This window comes from Pangasianodon hypophthalmus, chromosome 15 (genome assembly GCF_027358585.1).
Source record: "Pangasianodon hypophthalmus isolate fPanHyp1 chromosome 15, fPanHyp1.pri, whole genome shotgun sequence".
Lineage (NCBI taxonomy): Eukaryota > Metazoa > Chordata > Actinopteri > Siluriformes > Pangasiidae > Pangasianodon > Pangasianodon hypophthalmus.
In genome coordinates this window covers 1,376,786-1,402,500 of record NC_069724.1, presented here as the reverse complement: position 1 = coordinate 1,402,500, position 25,715 = coordinate 1,376,786, and the positions used below count along the sequence as shown (strand labels likewise).

At 37.6% G+C, this 25,715-nt stretch overlaps 3 protein-coding genes across 3 annotated transcripts in view; 1 reads left to right on the top strand and 2 right to left on the bottom strand.

Moving 5' to 3' along the window:
- cct6a (chaperonin containing TCP1, subunit 6A (zeta 1)) overlaps positions 1–882 on the bottom strand; it is a 15,267-nt gene extending 14,385 nt beyond the window's left edge. The window contains exon 1 of the mRNA XM_053240232.1: positions 640–882. Coding sequence (XP_053096207.1) covers positions 640–776 — 137 coding nt within the window. The 5' untranslated portion in view covers positions 777–882. The remainder of the gene's footprint in view (positions 1–639) is intronic.
- A 1,777-nt stretch (positions 883–2,659) lies between these two features.
- Positions 2,660–12,216, bottom strand: LOC113541622 (protein NipSnap homolog 2). The gene is made up of 10 exons (XM_026938718.3): positions 12,061–12,216; positions 11,120–11,259; positions 10,120–10,165; positions 9,589–9,683; positions 8,936–9,006; positions 7,287–7,427; positions 7,076–7,107; positions 4,404–4,498; positions 4,121–4,204; positions 2,660–4,042 (listed from the first exon to the last, which is right to left on the bottom strand). Exons 1-10 carry the CDS (start codon positions 12,150–12,152, stop codon positions 3,978–3,980), a joined length of 861 nt encoding a protein of 286 aa, XP_026794519.2. The 5' UTR covers positions 12,153–12,216; the 3' UTR covers positions 2,660–3,977.
- A 4,157-nt stretch (positions 12,217–16,373) lies between these two features.
- tmlhe (trimethyllysine hydroxylase, epsilon) lies at positions 16,374–24,764 on the top strand. The gene is made up of 8 exons (XM_026938731.3): positions 16,374–16,609; positions 17,264–17,420; positions 18,117–18,293; positions 20,229–20,508; positions 21,327–21,446; positions 23,006–23,242; positions 23,646–23,784; positions 23,908–24,764. The coding sequence occupies exons 2-8, from the start codon at positions 17,267–17,269 to the stop codon at positions 24,037–24,039; spliced, it is 1,239 nt and encodes a 412-aa protein (XP_026794532.1). The 5' UTR covers positions 16,374–16,609; positions 17,264–17,266; the 3' UTR covers positions 24,040–24,764.
- Positions 24,765–25,715: the final 951 nt, after the last annotated feature.

Below are 25,715 nucleotides of genomic sequence, written 5' to 3'. Positions count from 1 at the left end.
TAAAAAAAAAAGATGCAAGACTCTGAATATCTGAATATAAAGTGCATGGGTGGAACAGACAGACAGGATAATGGGGGGAAATCATATCTTGTTAGAAATCATAACTTATTATAACTACAGTTTTATGTAAAAAAAAAAAAAATCAAAGCAAGAACAAATGTACTTAAACCTGTATGTAGTTTACTTCAATTAAAATGCAAACGCTCTAAATTTATTTCCAGCTTAATAGCTAACAATTAGCTGATTAGCCTACAGCTAGCTCAGAGGCTAGTCAAAAACCATGTGCATCAGAGATTTCGTGCAAACTAGCTATGCTAAGCTAATCCAAGCTAACCCAAGCTAAGCTGACCTAGCTAACGAACTACTTTAGTTAGTAAGGTAAATTATTGGCATGAGTTTAAACCGCACAAATAGAGTGAAATATATTCGCCATGACTTTGTAGAATACTTTACTAGCTAACCAACGAGCGATAAAGCAATCTCAAATGGCGATGTGGAAAATACAAAGTGCACTACAAAGGGTGCACTGGCCATTCAACGACGCCATATTTAGTGCACCTGTATATGGAGTAGGTGCCGATTGGGGTGCGGCCCGAGCCGAACTGCGCATGCGCTAACAGGCCATACAGACACACTCACATTTTCATGGTTCCTTTTGGTCCGAGATTGCTTTTCAGGACATCTTGAAGTCCCCGAGCGGCGCTGATGTTGACGGCCAGAGCCGCTTGAGCTCTCGCCACCTCAGCTTTCGGATTAAGTGCCTTTACAGCAGCCATTGTGTTGTGCCACGACCTAGTCGGAGAGGACCGGAGAGCGGCTCCACAACTCAAGTCAGGCCGGTTACAGACGCTAACGGAAGAGAGAAAGAGAGCTAAGAGCTAACCGAGCTTCCAGAAAGCTCTAAGCACGCGCTCCTTTGGCACGGCCTACAGCGCGTCCTGATTGGTTGAAAAATCGCGTCACGCAAATACGCAGCGCTGATTGGCTAATACCCACGTCTGTCATTTATACACCCTTGTGAAGGGAAGATGGCTGAATGATTTGCATTGTGTGCAGATTAATGAATAATTAACATCAATAAAACAACAAACGCAGCAAGAATGTGCACTGAAGTTAACAACAAGGCATATGAAACAACGACAACGTTAATTTATTTTATATATATTTCCTAATATATGAGACATAATGCCACGCAAAGGTAGCATCTAGAAGTAGCCACCATTTTCCCCTAAAAATGTCACCAAAATCACAGCTCTATTACAGCTATACACACTTTTACTATCTATACGTATTGATTTACACTGTGTGGTCAAAAGTCTGTGGACACCTGAACGTCACACCCATTCCAAAATCATGGTTATTAACACAGAGATGTTCCCTCTACTCTGTTATAATGAGCTCCACTCTTCTGGGAAGCTTTCCACTAGATGTTGGAGCGTGGCTGTGGGGGTTTGTGTTCATTCAGCTACAAGAGCATTAGTGAGATCAGGCTCTGATGTTGGGTAAGGAGTCTCCAGTTCCAGTTCATCCCAAAGGTGTTCAGTGGGGTTGAGTAAGTTCAGGGCTCTGTGCAGGACACTCGAGTTCTTCCACTCCAACCTTCACACACCGTGTCTTCATGGAGCTCGCTTTGTGCACAGGGGCATTGTCATGCTGGAACAGGTTTCAGCCTCTTAGTTCCAGTGAAGGGAAACTGTAAAGCTACAACATACAGAGACGTCCTACACAACTGTGTGCTTCAGACTTTGTAGTAACAGTTTGGAGAAGAACCACATATGGGTGTGATGTTCAGGTGACTTTTTGGCCTTTTAGTGTATGTGAACAAAAGAGAAATATATAATTCAGTTCAGCAAAACCTGTAGTTATTTTTCTACAAAATTAAAATACAAGATTTTGAGAATAAAGTTGTAATATTTCAATTTTAAAAAATCATAATATTTGAGGGAAAAATTCTGTCAAAACATCTGATATTACAAGAAAAAAGTCTCAATATTTCCAGAAATATGTCATAATATTGGGAGAAAAAAGAAAACACTTTGAGAATAAAATCATTTTTTTCATAGCATTATGACAACATCTACAATGGAGTTTTAGGGCCACTGTTTAAAAAAAATACAAGAAAATACAAGATTATGAGTCATAATATATTGAGAAAAAATATTGCAAGAAAAAAAGTTGCAATATATTCAGAATAAAGTCATAATACTATGAAAAAAAATGATACGCATCAGGCATGTTCCTGTGTTAAAATGACGGACGTTCAGGATTTATTAAGATGTTTCTTTTGTCGAAACATTAGCATTTTATTCTAGAAATATTGACTTTTCTTGAAATATTACAACATTATTCCTGAAATCTTATATTTTTATATTTAAACAGTGGCCCTGAAACACCATTGTACGTTTTCAGAACTATATCTAGTAGAAAATGTCAACATTTGCCCATGAGAAGATTTTCCAGGCTGGAACACATCCACGACAGCATAAAAATAACCTTTTTGGAAGAGCGTTTGTTCAGTTGTGCAGTAATGTATAATTTCCATCTTTCAGGAACAGAAATGACAGCGAGCCTCCTCCTTTCAACCGCAGGTCACATTTTTCTTGAGCAGAACCAGACGTGATCAATCCGACTGTAACTCAAAGCAATGGAGACAATAATCTGTAGTTCAATCATAAATTTATTTCAGTATGTACATCTAATCTCCTCAAAGCAGTGGATATTAAATAAAACCACAGTAAATATTACGTACGAATCCACCCATAATCCACACAAAATCTCTGTTTGGCTGAGTAGCACTACATCCTGTCAGTTTTGCCAGTTTCCCAAAGTGGAAAGATTAAAATTCCACCTTTTCTGATCGTTGTTACTCGTTCATTGATAAGGTGATCACTGGGTTAAAAGAGAACACGTAGGACATTTCATCACACGAGTCATGGCTGGAAATGAACTAGACAAACACCACAGCTGCAAATGAAAGAAAATATGGTGAAATTTATTGGAGTGTTCGAACCCCAGCTTAAAGGGTTGTCACGCTGATGAAGCTGCATTTGAACTGTTTTCACACTTCATATCAGTTCAGATCTGTATATAAATTCAACTGCATTTCTCACATCCACAATCAGCATTCAGCAAACGATCAAGTCTTGGGTTTCTTACAGTAAAATGTGTGTTGTGTTTTATTCAATTTTAACCTCACCATATACTCAATTTGTGTATTTGTTTTAGACAATTATTTCTGCGTACGAGATTCTCACTACTGTGCGAATCACACACATGGTTTCAGTTTCTCTTACAGCTCTATTACTTTACTGTTATAAAACTGAACTACAGTAAATATGCAGAAGACAACAACATTAACGTTACCGACTAAAGCTCCAGATCAGGATGTTTTGATCAACGTCTCCTACTCAATGGACACCCGCACACATTAGAAAAAAGACAAGATAACAAAAAAAAAAATAATAAAATAAACAAGCATGCTGGAAGTTATTCAGAACGTGGGGAGGAAAGAAAAAAAAAAAGGCAAGATCATTCCGAAATGAAGTGACAGTCGAAACATCCTGACTGGATTTTTAATGAAAACACATTGCCAAGGCTTCATGACATGAACAACAGACGCACTATAACTGCTGTAATCATGGTAACAAGCAGAAACCAGGAGAAAAACATTCTCAGAAGACCTTACGTTTATAAAAAAAAAAAAAAAAAAAAGAAGTTAGTTTAGAGTGTTGTGTGTATTCAGAGTAATTAATTTCTCTGTTGTCGAGAGATTCTGATCAAAACGGCCGAACGAGTCTAATCAGTAAACGTAAGAAAATCTGGGGAAAAGGGTAGAATGCTACAAATGTTTTTTTTTTTTTTTTCCTTTTTCCTGATCAGAGATCCACAGCAGTGCAAAATCTGACTGAAACTCGGTTGGAATCTCGTAATAAAAACGGGTTGATTTGCAGCTTTCTGTTCGAGTCATCATGAGGAAGCTACTTCAGAGGTGAAGTCTTCAGTGGAATCATTATTCTCGATTCCATGTGCTGAATCAGAGGAACTAATGAAGAAAAAAAAAAAAAAGTGTTAGAGATTTGTAATTCAACGTTTTTTTCCAGTCATGTGTTAATAGACTCACCTGTGTAGTAGACAACTTCGTCCCAACCTTCATGCTGCCAAGCTGCGTTTCTAGTTTCCTCCCTTGACTGCAGGTCTTTGTACGCTGAAAGAGACAAACGGTTAAAGGGTTAAACCTTTTATAACATAGTTAGAACCCATTATAGCCTGGAATCAGGATTTCTAAACGACAGGATGATTTTATCAGATTTTACGTCTGAAGTCAAAAGAAGAGCGACTAAACCTGCCTCTTCTTTCCATAACTTTAACCAGAAATGCGACTGATTCGTCTCAGGTTCACTCACCCCACAGGTGATGCACCATGTACAAACTTCCGATCTGAGAGAAGAAGCCTCCTACAGCCTCGTTGTTCTGCTGTCGGAGCTCAATAGCCCGAGCCCTGAAACACATTACAGCAAGTTTTATTATCAGACCTGCGACACCCTGTTTAGAGAGACGAGAACACGGCGATCACACTCGCGTCCGGACCCAAATGACCGCTCTGAGACCATCTGATCGAGGCGTTCTCGATCCAGGTCCAATCAAACTCTAGCGCGGGTTGATTGCAGGAAGTGAATCAAACATGCAGTGTGTTTTGGGTAAATTTCGAAGTAAGCTTCTAAACAGAACCAAAGCACTGAGCTGTAGTGCTGTAGAAATGTTCTGGAGAACTGGACCAACAAACAAAAAGAGAAAATAAACAATGGATGCGACACACAAACTGCTGGAAACTAGATATTTATATAATTATGGAGTGATTTGATTTTTTTGGGATTTCTACGCTCACCTGGTAAAGTTTTGTTCGCCTTTTTCCGCATTTCTGACTGATGAATGAAAGAGTTTTACGTGTCTGTTTTCAGGTCTACACACCCCTCAGACAATGTGTGTGTGTTTTTTGATTCATTTCATTAAGCGCAGTGAGAAAACAAGCCAAACCAAATAGCAAACGAACCAAAAGCATCAGATTTCACTCTGAAAATGGATTAATAGGTACGAAAGCAACCTCAGACCTCTTGTTTGTAGTGTGAAAGACGGCCGAGTTTATATCTTTCCAGTGGACTTGTGTGTTATTGTGATAAATTATATCAAAATACACTTTTCTGAGATATAATGGATATTGTTTGTTGTTGTTTTTAAAAAAAAGTTTTAAAAAATAAAAAGAAAAGTTGACTGGAAGCAGCTGATTTGATGGTAAAATCTTTACATCTTTTTTTTCCCTTTTGGTCCTGGAAAAATGTGTGTGTATATTTTATATATATATATATATACACACACACACACACACACACACACACACACACACACACACACACACACACAGTACTGTGCAAAAGTCTTAGGCACATGCAAATAAATGCTGTAGAGCAAAGATGCCTTCAAAATAATTAAATTAAATGTTTCTACATTAAAAAGAATACTATAAAGAGCAGTAAACAGTAATAAATGAAACAAAGTCGATATTTAGTGTGACGATCCTTCACTTTAAATAAATAAAGCAGTATCTGAGGTGCAGTGTGTGCAGTTTTATAAGGAAATGAGCTGGAAGTGTTACTGAGCATCTTGCAGAAGCAGCCACAGTTCTTCTGGAGACTTTGACTGTCGACTCACTTCTTATTTCTGCAGCGAAACCCAGCAGCCTTCATTATGTTTTTATCTGAAAAGTGTCTCTTATGGAATCTGCTGCTTTCTTTACTGACATACAAACATTTTTCTGTAACATTTCATTTTGTGCTGGAAAACTAATGTTTAGAATCTAAAATGTTTAATCTATAACAAAAGTTTGTACTAAAAAAAAAAAAAAAAATAGGGTGCCTAAGACTTTTGCACAGCACTGTATATGTGTGTGTGTGTGTGTGTGTGTGTGTGTGTGTATGTATGTATATATATATATATATATATATATATATATATATATATATATCGTAATCATAGAATTGTCTTCGAGAATCGTGATATGATATTTTTCGTCACATCACCCACCCATATTATATAGTTGTAAATAGTAAATATAGTATTTGCTATATTAAAGACGTTAAGCGCTCAAATGGTCAGAAAATAAGCAAATAAATCCCCAGACATGATTCTGAAACTCACATCTGTTCCATAAATTGTCTAAATACAATACAGGTGCACGATTATTACCGCTATTTAGCAGAATATATGAGTTTATAGCTCTGTGCACTAACTTCAGTTTCTTTAGAACTACATTTCTGAGTGACGTTTTTATACTCGAGCACCTCCACGCTCTCGCTACGCATATGCAGCTCACATTTTATTTCATTTTTTTTTTAAACTCTGCTCTCTTTTCACTTAGATAGCGTGCAGTGAGATGACAGTATGAGTAAATCTTTTATCGACTGATCTGCACATGCTAAGATTTAGTCAGGAAGCTTTCCAGTGGCTAAATATAAGCACTTCATTTCAGCTTTTTTTTCCAGGCTAATATTTCTGAACAGGGTCTAAAACGATCACGTCAGAAGCCAGCATTTCAGTTTCCTACGTCCTACATGCTGCAGTAAATTCCACTTACCTTAAACAGGCCGAGAGCTAAAATGTCTGCCGTCATCAAATCACCAGATTTATTTGTAATATTAATTTCAATGTGTTAAATCAGTTGTACATACAGACATGCAGAATCAAATGATTCCAGGATGGCAGATTTTTTATTTTTTTTTAAATCAAATTTAAGCAGGCAATTTCTTACGAGTATTGAGAATTACGGCAAGCAAAAGGCGACCGAATTGGCATTAATTGATAAATATTCTATTTCACGAACTGAATTTGTGATTTTGAGGCATGTTACCCTGAGTTCTCAAATTTCAGCAGCTGTAGAGGCAACAATAAAACCAGTTCAGAAGGTTAAATCTCCCTAGTACACATTACTGGAAAAAACAAACAAACAAACAAAAAAAAAAAAAACACACATGAATGAAACATAAGTCATATGCAGTTTTACAATTCAATTCAATTTCCTTACCAGTAATTTCCCCACTCGATCATCGTTCCAGGCTAAAAGAGAAAATACACATGTTGTTAAATATAAGATTTAAATTTAAACACACAGCACCGACACTGTTTACATCACTGATCAAATAACTAAAGTGCGCTGCCATGTAGAATGGGTCACAGTTCATGTGTAAGTGAGGTTGGCATTAATTTAATGAACATATACGCTCTCTAACTCGTACCCGGAGCTGGTAGGATCTGAGCTCGTATATGTTGGGCCCGGCTCGGGGCACGGGCTCATTCCAGAAGCTGAACTCGAGCAGCAGCTGATTTCTACGAGACAGCAGCATCTTCCCTCGCTCTTCTCTGTACTCCATGAACTCCTGATTACATACACATGAAATTAAATTTCACATAACAGTCGATTCAATTCAATTAAAAAATTTATCGGCATTGCGTTTCACGTAACGTAATTCTGTTCGTGACTTCCTAGCCTCCTTAGAGGGCACGAAAACACACCGAAAAATATACTTCAGTACAGAAATGACAATAAATAGACAATGAATAGATGAATATCAGTGCAAGAGTATAAAAACAACACAACGCAATTTAAAACAAACAGATATTACACTTCGAAAACATTGTGGATTATCGCACGGATACTCGAGTCACGCATTGCATAAACGATTTCAAACCAAGAGTAAACAACATATAAATATGAAAAAGTAGCTTGGGTCATTTCTAACATATTTACCTGGAACAGTTTTATACAAAATAAAAGCATACAGCTTTGTATATTGTAAAAGAAACTTGTATAATGCAGCAGTTCTGTGATTTATAATACAAAATACATAACCTGTGATTGTGTGTATTATTTATTTTTTTATACAGCACTGTGCAAGTCTTAGGCACACTATTTTTTATTTTTTTTTTCCCAGTACAAACTTTTGTTATAGATGTGTATTTTCTGACTTCTACATTATTGATTCAGTACAAAAACCTTTTAGATTCTAAACATTAGTTTTCCAGCACAAAATGAAATGTTACAGAAAAATGTTTGTATGTCAGTAAAGAAAGCAGCAGATTCCATAAGAGACACTTTTCAGATAAAAACATAATGAAGGCTGCTGGGTTTCGCTGCAGAAATAAGAAGCGAGTCGACAGTCAAAGTCTCCAGAAGAACTGTGGCTGCTTCTGCAAGATGCTCAGTAACACTTCCAGCTCATTTCCTTATAAAACTGCACACACTGCACCTCAGATACTGCTTTATTTATTTAAAGTGAAGGATCGTCACATTAAATACTGACTTTGTTTCATTTATTACTGTTTACTGCTCTTTATAGTATTTTTTAAATGTAGATTTAAACTTTTTATTTCATGAATTTTGAAGGCATCTTTGCTCTACAGCATTTCTTTGCATGTGCCTAAGACTTTTGCACAGTACTGTATATAGTTATTAGTCGTTATGTACACTTTAAATTTAATCTAAACATGAATAACTCAAAAAGAAGTAAAAAGAATTCCAGCTTATGGATAGTTATAGTTATATAGTTCAGGGATAAAAAGCTGTACGGCTCTAATAAATATCCAGAATGTTACTGTATTTATTATTTATTTTAATATTTGAACACCTGGATTATGGTCATAGATTAAATGTGCTATGTAGCGTCGCTGAAATTTATTTTAGAAATTAAAAAGTCCCGGCTTTAAAGAGTTTGAGAATCCGTAGTGTAACGTATAGCTAAATTATATAATAAACATCCCCAATTATTTAAAAAAGGAGACGTGTAGGAGTTTTTAACAGTACAGGACGAGGTTTTATGACACAGGAGAGTCGGTATAGTTGCTCCGAGGACCTCTTACACACACACACACACACACACACACACACCTTATTCTTCCTGAGTTTGTTCATGACATCAGTCAGGGCAGGGTAGCCTCCTCTGTATCGCCACAGATGCACTGTGAGGAAGGAACGAGAGCAAAATGTGAGATATTAGCAAGCCTTCTGAGAAGAAATATAAATATAAACACAATAAGGTGAATGCATTGCTATATATATATTTAATGTCTGAAAGCAGAACGGCGCAGCGTTGGATCGATATCGTCTCAGTGTAGTGGTTCTGCTGTGTTTGTGTACGCTGATATCATGAGGAGGCGTTTATTTAGCATTTTAAGGAAGGAGTCTCCAGTGTCAGTGCTTCGTAACAGTCAGAGGTAAAGCTGTAACTTTAAGTTTTCTGATATCTTCAGAGGACAGAGGAGTTTATGCTTTTTTGTGTTTTTTTTTTTTTTAATCTAATTAACACCAGGAGAGAAAAAAAAAGAGAAGATGGTGAAGGAACGAGTGTTTATAGCTGCTATAACATAAGCGAGAACAGGAACTAACTTGTTTTGAAGACATCAGAAAAATGTAAATGTTGTTTTTTTTTTTAATAAATAAAAAATGATTAGCACTAGTGACCTGCTGTTGTATAAGAGATATAATAATAATAAAACACTTCAGGAATTTCTGAAACTGGAAAATGTTGAACTCATGCACACCTGCTTGGTCCTGCTCTCCGTACCACGTGTTCCAGGTGCCCACCAGCTCACACGAGTAATCAGGGTTGGCGTGGATAGATGGCAAGACTTGTTCACTGTGTGTGCAGAAGCAGTTATTACATATTAATATAAACATCTCAGCGTATGACCGCTGCAAGATAGATTCCTCCATGAACACACCCATCTACCGACACACTTTTTTTTTTTTTTTTATAGGAATTGTGCTAACAGAAAAGTACAGAGTGTGTTACGTTGATTTGCATGTAGAACCCAAGCACAGCTTTCCAAAACATTATCCAAGAACTGAGCAATTATTATGATCTTCCCCCAAACCACAAGTTAAAGTATGCAGGTAAAGTATGCAATTGATCAAAGTAGCGTCAAACATGAAGTCAATCACTGTGAATCTGCATAAAGGTTTAGAAAGAAAAGCTCTAATGATTGCATATAAATCAAATTTGGACTTGTTAGGAGAGAATTCATGAAAACACCAACTACTACACAGCACCATCTCAATATGGATGATCTTACCAAAGTTTGTTATAATCATCAAGGCACTCTGGCTTGACATTGTGAACTGTAAAAGAAAGGCATGTTATGCACTGCAATAAACTGTGCCTCGACTGACTAAAGGAACAAATCTGCACGTTACTGCACTGTAAACTTGCCTGGCAAACAACGCAACATGACTTGCACCGTAGGCTTGTGCGATATAATCATTTCATCGTCTCGAAAACAACACATTACAATGCTACGATATTCGGCAACGTTTACTCTGATTATATTCCGGACCTGACGATCTTTACGGGTTTTGCGAAGGAGCGCCGCAATTTAACATCAGAGTACGCTAGTACGAGTTATCACTCAAAACCATTCCAGTCTTTTTGAATGTTTTGAGTTTATTAAATCTATCAATGTATGTTCGACTCAACTAACATTAGAGTTTATGTTTATAATTAACATCAGCTAAATATATTTATTATGGATGTCACTGAAAAATTTAGGCTGAAAATGGTTAAAAATGGCAGTTCAGTTAATTTGAGTTAACTTAGAAAAATTCTTACAACTAAGTGTGAAATCTAACACTTGACAAATAATGTTAACAGTGATGATAATTAGAAAGTGATTAATTACTGGGTTTTTTTTTTTTTTTTTTTTCGCTCTCCTTGGTTGCACTCAGACACGTTCAAACACTCTGAGCGGCAGATATAGTGAAAACGTCGACCATGAGGCTATCAGACAACAAGATATAAAAGGATTATATCAAAAATGTACTGTTGTTGTTTTACTTTTTACTGCAGAATCATCTAAAGCTCCACCATCCAGCTGAGTTTTCGTGATTGTCTCTGCCTGCTAAGCAGCTCCCGACTACACAGTTGTTATTTTATTACACTCTACTCTCCCCTACAATTAAATCATTAACCGTGATTTTTTAAAACAGTAAATCGCAAGCATGGCAAAAATGAATATCGCACAAGCCTATCGCGTAGTAGTAGTAGTAGTAGTCGTGTCCTGATTAAAGGGAACGTACACTGAATTTTATACAGGTTATGGTCTTCTTTCTTGGCCAGCAGATGAGAATGCGCGTCCTTCCTGGGGTCAACTTTTCGCACAAAGAGAGACTTAAACCAGCTGTCTTCTCGGTTTCGGTTCGAGGATGCACTCAGGGTTCTGAGAAGACAGAGAAAGATTTGTAAACTGTAAGGAATTGTTGATTTTATTTTTTGTTTTTTTACATGAAGTGAGTAGTGAAGATCTGCTCAGAAAAGAGATATAATCCAGAAAGTGATCATATCATGGAGACTAACATGCGTCAGAGTTTTCCATAGTCACTTTCTCCCTCACAAACACACACACACACACACACACACACACCCTCCTTTCCTTTTTCCTTGACAGCAGCCAGCCATAACAATGCTCAACTTCTCTTCTAAACTCCCTGTAATCTACTTAAATGTACACATTCATAAGCTCTTGTATATTATTGTACACTAAACACACACTCAGACATCCAGATGAAGCTTAAAAACTGTCCCTGGCCACAAAAATCCAACTTTTCTCTCTTTAAAACATGGCTTTGAACATGACCTTGAGCTCCAGCTCCACAGCTAGTGCCCAGTGCTGAGTGTTTAATGCCCTGAAGACCTGCAGCTGCTCCAGTTTTTCCTACAAAAACACCACTTTTTCAGGTTCACTTCTAGACTTTTTAACGCTTCTGGTTATGAAGTTGAAAAACGAGCTGTGAGCGATCATACATTCAGTTGCATCTCCACAGGAAAGCTTTTAACGCTCACACACCATTCAAATGGCTGTCTAGTGCATTAGCATAGCCTGCTAGCTAGCAGCTGCTAGAGGAAACGAGATTCAGCTGAAGCGTAAACAAAGAATAAATCGTATAAAACAGCATAAGAACAAGACGCTCAGGGCTGCAAGGTGTCTTTTAGCATCTCATACTTCAAACATGAGGCTCACCTGAGAGTTAATACCGCGTGCTGTTGCGGTAGTAGCCCGTTGCTAGCCTGGTGCAGGCCCTTTCCCAGGCTCTGAAAGACTCTGGTCGCCATCTTTCCTCAATGTCGAGCTGCTGGTTCCTGCTACATAACGGCAGCCCGAACTGCGCCGCCATTCCACCTCTCACCGCTAGAGGGCAGCACAGAGAAGAGTGCAGAGCAGCGTTGCCGCCATAATCTAATGTATTTAGGAAGTTAGCTTGTGGTATCCTAATTTTAAAAATAAATGCCACTTGACAGCTACTATCTGTGTTCCTTTCTCAAAACTGTCGTCACAAAGTTTAAACCAATACAACAATTGTATAGAATGTCTCTGTGTGCTGAAGCGTTACTGGAACTACGAGGCCTAAACCTGGTCCAGCACGACAACGCCCCTGTGCACAAAGCCCTCTCCCCGAACACCAGGGCTCTTCACACCTGAAATAGTTCATCCTGGGTCGTCTCGTTTCACGTTTCGTATTGCTCATACTTTACCAAGGGTTAACTATTAATCCTGGGTATTCATAAGCTGATGTTTTCCTAAACCTTGGCTTAACATTCTTATTTGCATATTTGTGGTGTCAACAAACATGACAGGATAAATACAGCGCGCAACTGGTTTAAATAACGGCTACGCATCAGTGAGAAAAAATGCTGCTATGTAAATCCTCCTTGATTGTTTTAAGGCACAAAAGCAAGAAATTAAAGACAAAAAGACAAAAGAAAGAACACACAGAGGAGCAAATTACATGGATTTTTTAAAATTCCTTTTAAGGATAGAGAGATTTGTGTTTACTTGTACAGTAGCGTCATTGTGGTACTGAACATGTTATGCTAACTGAGACAGCAGATATTTCCTATGAATACAAGACAGAAATTGTGTTAAAGCACATGTGTTAGTAGATGCTCAGATTTTTATTATAGGAATCATTTAGGAAATGGAGAAAATGGGATCAGTGCATGCCTACTAAATATATTTTTTTAGAATGTTACTGGAATCTAAATGAAATGTCTGAGTTTCAGTATTAAACAATTCAACAGCAACAGAAAGAGTTCTCACTTGATAATGCTAACTCTTTTGGTCACTGTTTCAGTTGCATCGATTGTGGCTGGAACGTCTTCTACAAACGCAATGCCATACAGTAAGAAGTTGTTCAGAAATGACTTCAGCTCTTAATCACAGCTCATGAACTTTTCCCAGCTCAATTTCTGGCCCTCGTAGCTGTTCTTCACCAGCCAGGCCAGGTTGTAGCGTGTAATGTGACCATCAGGCCCTGTGGAACATATCATACATCAAAATACTTAGATGATTGACACCTTGATATTGTATGAACATGTTTGTGTGTAAAGCATTGTGACATTGTGAGCCTGAGAGAAACAGAGGTGGTGGAGCCAAAAAAAAAAAAAAAAAAAAAAGAAAAGAAACTCCTTGAATTTGAACTTAAATTTGAGCATGAACTGGACAAGCCTTGAGCCTTAGTGTTTTGATTTCTGTTGATTTTATTTTTTTAACAGTGGAAGATGCTCAGAAGTGCTCATGTTAGTAAAATAAACACAAAGTTCTGTAAAAGAAGGAGCCGGGTTCCACAATCGCTTGAATGCCAGTCGAGTTCAAGTTCAGTTTCAAGCTCTTTCTTTGTCACATACAGAGAGTTATACAGTGTATAATTCTTGCAGTGAAATTCTTCTTGAACTGTGCAAGCATTACAAAGAGCGAAGACACGTAAAAACTTCTTTCTGTGCAAGTAAAAACCACGTACCAAAGCAGTTGTCTAGCCAGTTACAAGTATCCTGAGGTGCTGTGTGTTGGCAGCAAAATACTGTTTAATTATTTTACTATATACAGTTGGGGAATTTAGAGTAGTGCAATGCAAAAGCAATGCATAGTGGAATTTCTAACATTTGTTAAAGATTCTCTTTATGGCTCGGTGTTTAGGGCTTTGTGTTACAGATCAGAAGGTTGTGAGTTCAAATCCCAGCGCTAACATGCTAACATGGTCCGGTCCATGATCGAAACCTTTAAATGCTCAGCTGTATCCTGTCTCGATTGTAAGTTGCATGGGATAAAGGCTTCAGGTAAATGAGCAAGTGTAGTGGATAATCATTTATTTTAAATCAGAATCAGAGTCATTTTATTCACCGTATACATTTACATGTATTAGGAATTTTTCTTGGTGTTTGGTCACAACATGATACTTTAAACACACACAATCACCATCCAAATATATAAATATTGCACCTGATATACAAATATACAAATATTGCACCTTAAGCGGAAATGGTAGGCTCAGTTGTGTTACATTACAGTGGAGGTAGAAACAGCAGATGATTATTAATTTCTGCAAATTTACAGTACTTTATAACTTTCCTGCCAGTAAATTACTTTAAATAATTCATTTATCTTCAGTAATTATTTTTCCTGATCAGGCTCACGGTGAATCTGGAACCCATCCTGGGAACACTATGCACTCCATCGCAGAATTACTTTAAATTTTACAGTCATTTGTTTTCATAGTGTGCATTTCATATCAGTTTCACTACAGTCACTGAATCATTTGTTACAAGATGAATGACTGTATAATAAACTGGAACTTTAACAGGTCACAAAACTGTTAAGCACAGAATGATTGTTTTCATAGTTATTTACAAATGCTTACATAAAAGAATTGATAATATAGTAGTCATTATTACATTATAGTATATTAAATTATTATAGAATTAGGTTTGTAATTACATGAGCACAACGAATTTGTAATTAAATTATAATTTAATACATGAGTGGAACCTCTGAAAATGCATTTTGTCAGGTGAATTTAAACAGCGGGAAGAGTCTGGACAATAAATGATATATAGCCAGAGCCGGCACAATACACACACACACACACACACACACACACACACACACACACACATATATAGATATAGAAAGAAAGCAGCAGATTCCATAAGAGACACTTTTCAGATAAAAACATAATGAAGGCTGCTGGGTTTCGCTGCAGAAATAAGAAGCGAGTCGACAGTCAAAGTCTCCAGAAGAACTGTGGCTGCTTCTGCAAGATGCTCAGTAACACTTACAGCTCTGTTTTTTTTTTTTTTAATAGCAAATGGTCGTCACATCAAATATTGACTGTTTACTGCTCTTTATAGTATTTTTTTAATGTAGAAACATTTAATTTCATTATTTTTGAAGGCATCTTTGCTCTACAGCATTTCTATGCATGTGCCATAGAGAAAATATATATATATATATATATATATATATATATATATATATATATATATATATATATATATATATACACACACACACAATGCTGCTAGAAAGTTTGTGAACCCTTTACAATTTTCTGTATTTCTGCATAAATTTCACCTGAAATGTGATCAGATCTTCATCTAAGGGTTCAAAAAAGGCACAGTGTGTATATGTATGTATATACACTTATCCTTAACTATACACAAAGTGTTGGCATAGATGTGTGCTGATTCTGTTTGCGCGTGATTGTGAGAAACCTGTAACACCTGTTAGAACTGTAGAGTATAACTGAGCAGTTGGACCTGGCAGCCCTGAGACACTAAAGATTTTAGTGTTTTCCAAATCAAAGGTATATCACAGCTATGTAGTGGATGCATGACTGTCTGAAATCGATCTTCCTGATGTACATGCAAGTTTACAGTGTTGTGTGTTATAATCGTGCCACTTTGTCGGTTCAGGTGTAACACCTTTTGACTCCTTTTGGTTTCAGTGAAAATGCACAACACTCCCTGATGATATGGGGAAACTTGCACATGAACTCTGAAGTAAACACGTGCATGATGTTATGTGGCAATTATGAAGTCTGCAGTGTAAATCATCGTTTCAATTGTCCCGGCTCTTCCTTACCTTTCCTGTTAGTTACACTAAATAATATGTTACACGATTTTCAGAAAGACTGAATAATAAATAATCTTTACGAATAGGATTTCATAAAACAAGTCATACAGTAATCATGTAATGAATGATATATCTAGCTACATTACAGTGTAATTACAATTCACATGCACATGTGTAAAAATCTGAAAATGCATTTATAAGATGAATTCTGGGCTGAAGGACTGCAGAAATGTTCAGATCCTGTTTTACACCAAGAGCAGCATGAAGAACCCATCTTCTTCTAAAGTCAGATGTTCTTGGTCCAGTCAGCCAATGGCGTCGTTTGTGGGCGGTCCTAAGGGGGTGAAAGACAGAGCCAATGAGAATGAGAATCTTCGCACACAGCGTGAACGTGGCGCGCATGCGCGTTCCTGTTATAAACGCTCAGGGTGAGAGGGTGGGAGAGAGCGAGAGAAAGAGAGATAGAGAGAGAGAAACCGTTGCATGGAAGTCATCTGTTGTAATTTAACTCTGAACGACAGTGACACAGAAGACTCATCAGTTTAATAATTAATTTTCGTGACTGTAGCTGTGTTTTTTTCATGAAAGCTGTGAATTAAAGCTTCTTTTGGAATAGAGAGAGTGAAGTTCATCAGTCCTGCCATCTTTCTAACACACATCCGTGAGTATGCTTTATTATTTATTATTTATTTTCTGGTCTGTGTCTGAGCATTAAAATTCATCCTTTAAAAAAAAACATTTTCAGATGCATTAGCTCAGGATGGAGTCATGCAATCATGCATCAGTTTTATGCAAGCATGTGTCAACATCTGTGACAACAATTCTTTCATCTGAGGACATATTTACTAACTGTAGTGAAAGAAGCAAGAAATGCACACTGTAAAAAACAACAACAACCTGACAGTAATGGACTTGCAGCAGAGGACTGAAAATTTACAATCAATAATAGTAAGACCATATTTACAGTAAACTACTGTTTCCAGTAATATACTGTACATATAAAATAAAACATAACAGTCAGTGCATTCAGTGCATTATTTAAAGCCACTTACAATTCAGGAAGGAAGCTTAAAGGTCTCGCTCGAGGACCGAACCATGTCCGCTTGGTGATGCATGGATTTAAAATGTCAGATATCCCACTGGACATTGCATTTTTTTGCTGTTTTACTGTAAATCAATCCACTACTCTAATTCCTCAATCATTTACAGGACTGTCCTAAATAACACTTTAAGCACGGACCCACTGATGATTCCTGTAAGTTCTCAGATGCATACAGGTGTGTTATTTATTAAGAATACACTGACTGTTTTGCAGATCATGGCTTTGCTCCAGACGTTTTTGAAGTTGCGAGGGTCTGCGCAGTCGGTGACTCGGGCCTGGGGTTGTGCACCCGTGATGGTTGGAAGCAAAAGATGCCAACACACAGCACCTCAGGATACTTGTAACTGGCAGCTGCTAGACGACTGCTTTGGTACATGGTTTTCACTTGCAGTTAATGTTTGTTACACAGCTGAACTCTCAAAGTCGTTGCTCATGTGGTTGCTGTAAAAACAAGTTCTCACTTTTAAGTAAAGAATAACACACATTGGGTTGTGCTGTTCTACCAAAATAATCCCCTCTGCAGTGGTGTGAAATGTGAAATGAATCCAGTACGGGGTCGTAACATAACAACAAGAACAACAAGTGTGTTATTCCACTTTGGATTGTGTCACAGCGAATTTTGCCAACAAAAATTTTACAGTTTTTAATGTATTAATGAACAACTCTCACACATTCGAACTGTTTATAGATGCATTTAATGTTATGGAAAGTCCACAAGAGTTATAAACAAAAGAGAGTTATATAACAGCTATAAAGAGTCCCGAAGCCTCTCTCGTGTGAGAAAACCTGAACAGTTTTCTAACACAACACACATTTTAAAAATCTGTTTATTATTAGGCTTAAAACATCTGCGTAAAAGTCCCTGTGAATCAGCTGTTCATACAGAAATGATAACTTTTTAGAATGAGTTTATCATTTGCAGTATATTAAAGCTAGAACTACAGAGGTGAGGTTATAGAAAATTAATTGACACTTTCTTTCTGGTTTAAAGACATTTAAGTCAATAACTTCCTAAATGTCTGTTGTTTTTTAGAATTATGAAATGGCATCTTGTCTCAATCTGCAGAACTCCGTTATGGTGGTCTTGTGATGCACTTCAACTACGTGTGGCTGAGGGATCACTGCCGCTCTGCCTCGTGCTACAACTCCAAAACCAACCAGCGCAACTTAGACACCGGCAGCATTGACCTGGACATCCGGCCCACGAAGACCCGGGTGGACGAGGAGAATCTCTTCCTTACATGTAAATCCCAGTATGACTATGCTGAGTTAAATAGTGGTCATGTTCTTTTATTTGAACAAGACATGCAGGACAACATGTTTTCCCTTAGGTATAACGATCTTTCCTTTTTATTTATTATTATTATTATTATTATTTTACCAGACTTAAAAGCTTATTGTGTAAGACTCCACACTACTTCTTTGTTATCGTAGTCTTTTTCTCTAGGAGATGTTTCAGTCTTTTATATTTTTCTGCCAGACGTTTGACTTCGTGCCAATGCAAAGATGGGTATATCTTTACCAAGCAAAGATAAGGCATTAAAGGAAAGATAAGAACTTTGACTCTTATAAAAGACCTCAGCAGGTTGCTGACGAGGCAATCGTTTCAGTCATCGCTAGACGTTAGTGTATGCATGAAATTAGACGGGTTATTTAGTAACCACTGCACCCTGAGATGATCACCTATCTGTTACATTGACCAAAAGAGAAGTGAGTTTGTGCTTTGGCTTGACTGGTGAGTAAGGAATAATACGTAACAGGTACATAATACATACATAATACATGGTGTCTGCCTTAGGAGTCAACTCAGGAGCGAAATGTAGGATACAAGCATTTTTCCAAACTAACAGGCTTTTCATGAATACCAAATTTTCAATTCAATTACATTCAGTTTTTTATATATATATATATATATATATATATATAGAGAGAGAGAGAGAGAGAGAGAGCAGTGGACATTGTCACAATGCAGCTTTACAGAAATCCAGATGTAAATTTATCTCTAATGAGTAAGCCAGATGTGACAGTGGCAAGGAAAAACTCCCTGAGACAACATGAGGAAGAAACCTTGAGAGGAACCAGACTCAAAAGGAAAACCCGTCCTCATCAGGGCAACACTGGATAGTGCGATTATAAATAATTTCTCTTCTATAACTCAGTGCTATATACTCAAGCAGTGCTAATGTGTTGAAAGTACTTGAGTATGAGCATCAGTCAGAGTCATTTCTGAGTCATATCTGAATTCATTAGAGTTTTAACTTTATGTCTGTCGTATCCAAGTGAAGTTATTGAATATTCAATGTTTAAGACTGGAGCGTAAACTGTTTTTTTCAAGTGGATCAGGCAGGTCGAGAGGGCAGAAGGAGTCAGGATCACTGGTATCTCAGGAATAACATGTGTGGCTTGACAGCATCCAAACATCCCAGTTTTCCAAAACACTCTATGCCCATGAACTCTCCAGATCTCAAGTCAAGTCAAGTGGCTTTATTGTCATTTCAACCATATACAACTAGTTAGTACACAGTGAAACAAAACAGCGTTCCTCCAGGACCAAGGTGCTACATAGAACAACACAGAACTACAAAAGACTGCATATTTTTTTACGTAAATTGCACGTGCAGACGTGTAGACAGCACGAGATAGTACAGTGACTACTAAAACAGGACAATAGGCACAGTAACATACAGTGCAGCGCCGACCAGTACACAGTTCTAGTAAGAAAGTGAATCAGATGTGACAGTAGTACAAAAGAGTAACAATATATCTGCACCTTTACCTAAAAGAAAAGCTATTAACAAAATGTTTGACTAATCAAATAGGTTTTCAGCCTAGACTTAGACTGTGTCTGAGTCCTGAACACTAATTGGAAGGCTGTTCTATAACTGTAGGGCTTTGCAAGAAAAAGCTCTGCCCCCGCTGTAGTCTTCATTATTCGAGGTACCAACAAAGAGCCTGCGCCTTTTGATTGAAGCAGGTGTGGCGGATCATAAAAGACCAAAGGTTTGCTCAGGTACTGCAGCGTGAGACCATTCAGCGCTTTAGTGTTCATGAGTAGTGTTTTATAATTAATTTCTTGTCTAAATGGTTTACCAATAAATTAATTTGTATCCAGCTTTATAAATAAGTAAAGTAAACATGAAACTAGTAATAAATTTGCTGTGTGTTTTGCTATCCACAGGGCCTGATGGTCACATTACACGCTACAACCTGGCCTGGCTGGTGAAGAACAGCTACGAGGGCCAGAAATTGAGTGCTATACAACCACGCATCCTGTGGAACTCAGAGATTTACACCAACGCTAAGGTGCCTTCCGTCAGCTGGGAAAAGTTCATGAACTGTGATGAAGAGCTGAAGTCATTTCTGAACAACTTCTTACTGTATGGCATTGCGTTTGTAGAAGACGTTCCAGCCACAATCGATGCAACTGAAACAGTGACCAAAAGAGTTAGCGTTATCAGGTATGAAGCTTTTATAATACTGAACCTCAGAGATGCTTCGATTCGTTCGGATGTCACTAATGTTTTAAAATGTTATATTCTGGAGACGTGCTGAACCCACTTTCGCCATTTGCTAAATGATGGCTATAACAAAAAATCTGAGCATCTACAGATACCTGTGCTTTAACACAATTTGTGTCACAGGAAGTATCTGTCATGTCAGTTAGCATAACATTCACTGAATAAACTACAACAAATCTGATCTAAAATGATGTCAAATCTGATACCAATGAGCTCTGATGCCAGTACTCTATTGGATTGGTTTTTCTTTAGTTTACAGTCTGTATACTCTATTAGGGCTGGATGATATGATGATATCATATCAATATCATGGCAAATAATGTCACATTAGGCTTTTCGGAGACTTTGCAGGTATGCTGATATTGTTTTCAAACTGGCTGAATTGATATTTCCAGCTGATTTGATGTTAAAATTTTGTACTGAACCTTTAAAACTGTAAACATTTATTTATATTTATTTATTGTAAGAATTTCTTAGAATAAGTTTTTGTAGACATAAAAGTTTTTCATAGTTTTTTTTTTTAATGCAACACTAATGCTTTTCTGGTAGTTGGTTAACAAACCTATATGCTATCATGATACATATCGTGTATCATAGAAATGTCTTCAATTTTCATATCGTTCAACAGCCTAACTGCCACACCATCACACTCATACTTCTTAAACTTAATATGTTACCAGTGCTTTCACAAATTTCAAATCGCAAATTTCCTACACACATTGTTTTTCCCCTGATCAGAAGTGCTCTTGTGTTTCCAGAGAGACGATCTATGGCCGAATGTGGAGCTTCACCTCTGATTTTTCCCGTGGTGACACAGCATACACAAAGCTGGCCCTGGACCGCCACACGGATACGTCTTACTTCCAAGAGCCTTGTGGGTGTGTATACAAACAATCTTCATCTGACTCTGTGAGCTGCTGTAGCTGGGCCCCAGATCATGCTCACCTTACAGGACCTTACAGTGTGACAAAAGATGTAGAGCCTTCTTCTTCTGCATCTGTTGAAAATGCTGAGGAAGTAAGAATATGACTATAGAAATGAAATCATGGCTTTGTTTCAGTTCCCCTCTGCCACCTCCGGATTAGTTTAATCTTTCTGCTCTATGCTTTGCTTCCTCGATGCTACACGAGGCCAGTCACGTCTCTGTTGCATAACTGTGATCTGGGGGCTTGAAATCCTCATTGAAGCGCATTAGGCTGAATAAACTGATAATAAACACGTTACTCTTCTTGCCTCAGCGTTCTTCCATATATGCAGAGTTTCGTCTGTTTGAATTGAACCCTGGTGCGTTTTCCTCTGTATGCAGGTGAGAACACAGCAATCGCAGTCAGGTGCGGAACAAAATAACCGCTCCAAGACCATCTGACCGAGCTGGTATCAGTCTGGATCCAATCAAATTCTCACACAGTTTGTTTGTATTGAGAAAACAGTTTAACTCGGAATTGACCTGGTTGCAGGAAGTGAATCAAGCATGCCGTATGTTTTGGTTTGCAGCTTTTTTTTTTTTTAGTAGATATGCCAAAGGACAGAGCTGAAGTGCTGAAATGGCAGTATTTATATTTATTTAATGACGAAGTAATTTACCGAGCATGGCTCTGTGTTCCTTTGTTCTGTGTGATTTTTATGATTTCTGTGCTCGCTTGACAAAGCTTTGTTTAACTTTTTCCATTGTCATATTTCTGACCAATCAGTGAAGGAGCTTTACGCATTCTTTTTCAGCCCTATGTGCATCTCAGCCATGATTTTCCGTTCGTTTAATTCCATACAGTGTGAAAACAAAACAAAACAAACTCAGCAACCGGACTAATAGGTGAAAGCATTCGTAGAGTCCACAGCAGACTCATGGTAAGAGTGCATGAGAGCTTTTTATTTGGGTTCATGCCCTTTGCACAGCAATAAGTAATGCAAGTTTTTTTTTTTTTTCAAAACAAATAACACTGCAGCTTCCCAGATTGCTTGCGGCTTTCTGCTCTGCTTTGGATTTGGTTCACGGTCACGTACACACTTTCTCAGCACACTGCTCAGGGAGAGAAAGAGAGAGAATAAAAAGGATTGAGAAATCACATAAATATACGTACATTTCCACTCTTGCTCGTCACGAGGCACCTCCGTCCCAGTGCAGACCCACGCTAAACCACAACCTCTCTGCTGCACTTATGCGCTGTTTGATACAAGAGGTAGTAATTCACTTATAGTAATATGTTAATCCCTTTAAAATTCAAGCAAATATTTATGCCCAGAATGTTGTCTTGAAGGATTTTCTGACCATATAAAATAGAGTAATACCGTGCCATAACCGTGCAATATTTAAATATGCCTGAACATCATGATTAGACGGCTACTCTACTGAAATATTTGTTTCTATTCTGTTTTTCTGGCCTTATCATATTCCAACGTCCACTTTCTCACGCTTTTACTCCACCTGGCTGTACGGCAGGATTCAGGTGTTCCACTGTCTGAGGCATGAGGGGACAGGCGGCAGGACTCTGTTAGTGGACGGCTTCTACTCAGCAAACAAAGTGCTCAAGCAGTCTCCTGAAAACTTCGAGCTTCTCTCACGTGTCCCCATCAAACACGAGTTCATTGAGACCCTCGGCAACCATAGCAACCACATGATCGGCATCGGCCCTGTTCTCAACGTCTACCCCTGGAACAATGAAGTCTACATGATAAGGTATAAGAGCACTCACTTTCTTATGTGACATGGCATATCATATGGTATCATTCAATACCACTTACATTACATGAGTGTGTTTACATAATAAACACACTCCCTCCAGTCAAGAGACACTACGGGGGTTAAAAAAAACACTCCTGGCTGATTCAGTCCGGGTTAAAGAAATCACTACAGCAATTAGGAAGTTCACAGCTGTAGATATGAGACTGTACTCTGTATACAAAGAATGCAGGATGTTTCGTTATATGCTGCTAAGAGTCTGAATGGATCTCACAAAAATGGTGTCATTATTATTTTAAGTATCAAGTCTTGAACTTTTTTTATAGTGTTGAATGATTTAATCAATTGAACATGGAAACCTAAGTTTTGTTGTAATGCTATTGTTGTCAATGTTACTTAGGTATAACAACTATGACCGTGCCGTGATAAACACAGTTCCTCACAGCGTGGCACAGCGCTGGTATGTGGCACACAGACAGCTCACAGACGAGCTCAGGAAACCCGAGAACGAGCTGTGGGTCAAACTCAAACCGGGCAAGGTAACTAAACCTCAGCGTGGAAAACCTGGTCAACGTTTTTTAACCTACAGACAGTAGACATCTATTATCACTGTATTATGATGAGAAAGTGTTCAGTAATATTGTTATGTCCTGTTTGTTAAGGTTCTCTTCATTGATAACTGGCGAGTGCTGCACGGTAGAGAATCCTTCACAGGACTTCGTCAGCTCTGTGGCTGCTATTTGACCAGAGATGATGTGCTCAACACAGCTCGCTCCCTGGGCCTTCAGGCTTGATCTTCAGCTGACCAGCACAAGAACACCAAACACCAAAGAACAAGCTTAATCCACATAGTCTAGCAAAAACCCAGAACTGCAGAATTGCTGAAATCTGCGAATCTCATAAGTTCACATTCACACATTTTAGTTAAAGGGTAAGGAGTTCTGAGGAGTTCCTTATCACTACAAGCAAGGAATCATTCTTATGGTTCTATCAGTTTTATTAAAGATACGTTAGAAGAATACACACAGGGAACTGAGGCTGGGCGATACAAGGAAGAACAGTTCTAGCACTTTGACCATGATGATATTCATGGTTATGCTTTCAATTAAAAATGAAAATGTTTTAATGTTGGAAGGGTTGTACTAACACACCATGGTTTATGTTCATGTATTATAGTCTTTTATGAGCGAAACTTGCAAATAAATGTAGTCTGCTGTAATAATATCAGCAAAATTGTGCTGTCAAAGACAGTCAAAAGACAATACAGTAATTTACTGTGTGAAGAATTGACATAGATAAACTGTAAGATGTTGCGGTAATCAAACTTCCAGAAAAACACAGTTATTATTTTACAGTTCTTCCCAAGGTGGTAAATTGACATATAAACCAACAAATATTACAGTAATTAACCTTTCAGTAATAGATAATTGTAATTGTATCAATTTATATTGTAATACACTAACATCAAATGCCAAATTACAGTAATTAAGGTGTCATTAAAACAGTTACTGTTATTTTACGGTAATTACTTTTATAATATAATTATTATAATTATTATGTCTTTACTGACATCTTTTAAATTTTATAGAAATTTACAAAATAAAGTAAAAATAAGTAAAGACAGCATATTTGAATGCGATAGCATTTCATTTAGCATTACTGTGTAATCAAACAGTTTACAGTGTATTTTACATTTTCTTTCCCCTGTCAATTTACAGATTCTTTTAACAGGTCAGGGTAAGTTTGCATCTGAGCTTTTATTTCAGCATGTGTCCTTGGCACGATCGATAGACTGTAACAAAAGCACAAAGAAAAACAAGCAAAACTGTACACTCCTATGCAAAAAAAGGGCCAAGCCCAAAATGGCAAATATGAAGCTTTTAACGGTTTTTAAGAACAAATCAAAGGTCAAATGGTCAGAAAATGAGCAAGAATGAAACAGATGCACTCCTAGGAGCTCCTGTGCCACCATTCGGCAGTTTCCTTTTCCTGCAGTGAACTGTTTGTTTGGGGAAAAGCTAGAAACAGGGAAATTCACTTTTATAGTCTTCTTGTGCACGAATCATGATAATGGTTAAAATGTTTGACGTAAAATTGGAACTTACACATGTCTGGGTGTACAAAATTTTCCAAAAATATCTTCTGGGATTTTTTTTTTTTTTTTAAAAAGATTAGTGATTATTTGGTTATCTGCTACACCTGATGCAGCCCATCAAGGGCCACAAAGCTTAAACATTTAAGAAATCAAAGGGAAAAATCTCCCATTTTAAACTCCTTTATCTAATAATTCTTGCTAATTTTCTGACCAATGATTTGTTGTTAAGACCATTACGACCTTAATATTTTGCCTTTTTTTTTTTTTTTTTGCCCAGGAGTGTAGATGTTTCACCTGCTCACCACTTCTGCTGCCCAACTCTCTCACTCCATTTGTTTGAGAATATTGAGGTAGTAAGTATAGGTTTACCTGATC

Excerpts from the sequence above, each read along its gene's own strand:
- LOC113541622 (XM_026938718.3), bottom strand. The coding sequence starts at position 12,152 with ATGGCGACCAGAGTCTTTCAGAGCCTGGGAAAGGGCCTGCACCAGGCT. Across the intron at positions 4,499-7,075 it reads ATCGAGTGGGGAAATTACTG|GGCTCGGGCTATTGAGCTCC; the intron begins GTAAGGAAATTG and ends AATGTGTTTCAG. Across the intron at positions 4,043-4,120 it reads CGAAGTTGTCTACTACACAG|TTCCTCTGATTCAGCACATG; the intron begins GTGAGTCTATTA and ends TTTCTTCATTAG.
- tmlhe (XM_026938731.3), top strand. The coding sequence starts at position 17,267 with ATGGCTTTGCTCCAGACGTTTTTGAAGTTGCGAGGGTCTGCGCAGTCG. Across the intron at positions 17,421-18,116 it reads GCTGCTAGACGACTGCTTTG|AACTCCGTTATGGTGGTCTT; the intron begins GTACATGGTTTT and ends CTCAATCTGCAG. Across the intron at positions 23,243-23,645 it reads AATGAAGTCTACATGATAAG|GTATAACAACTATGACCGTG; the intron begins GTATAAGAGCAC and ends AATGTTACTTAG.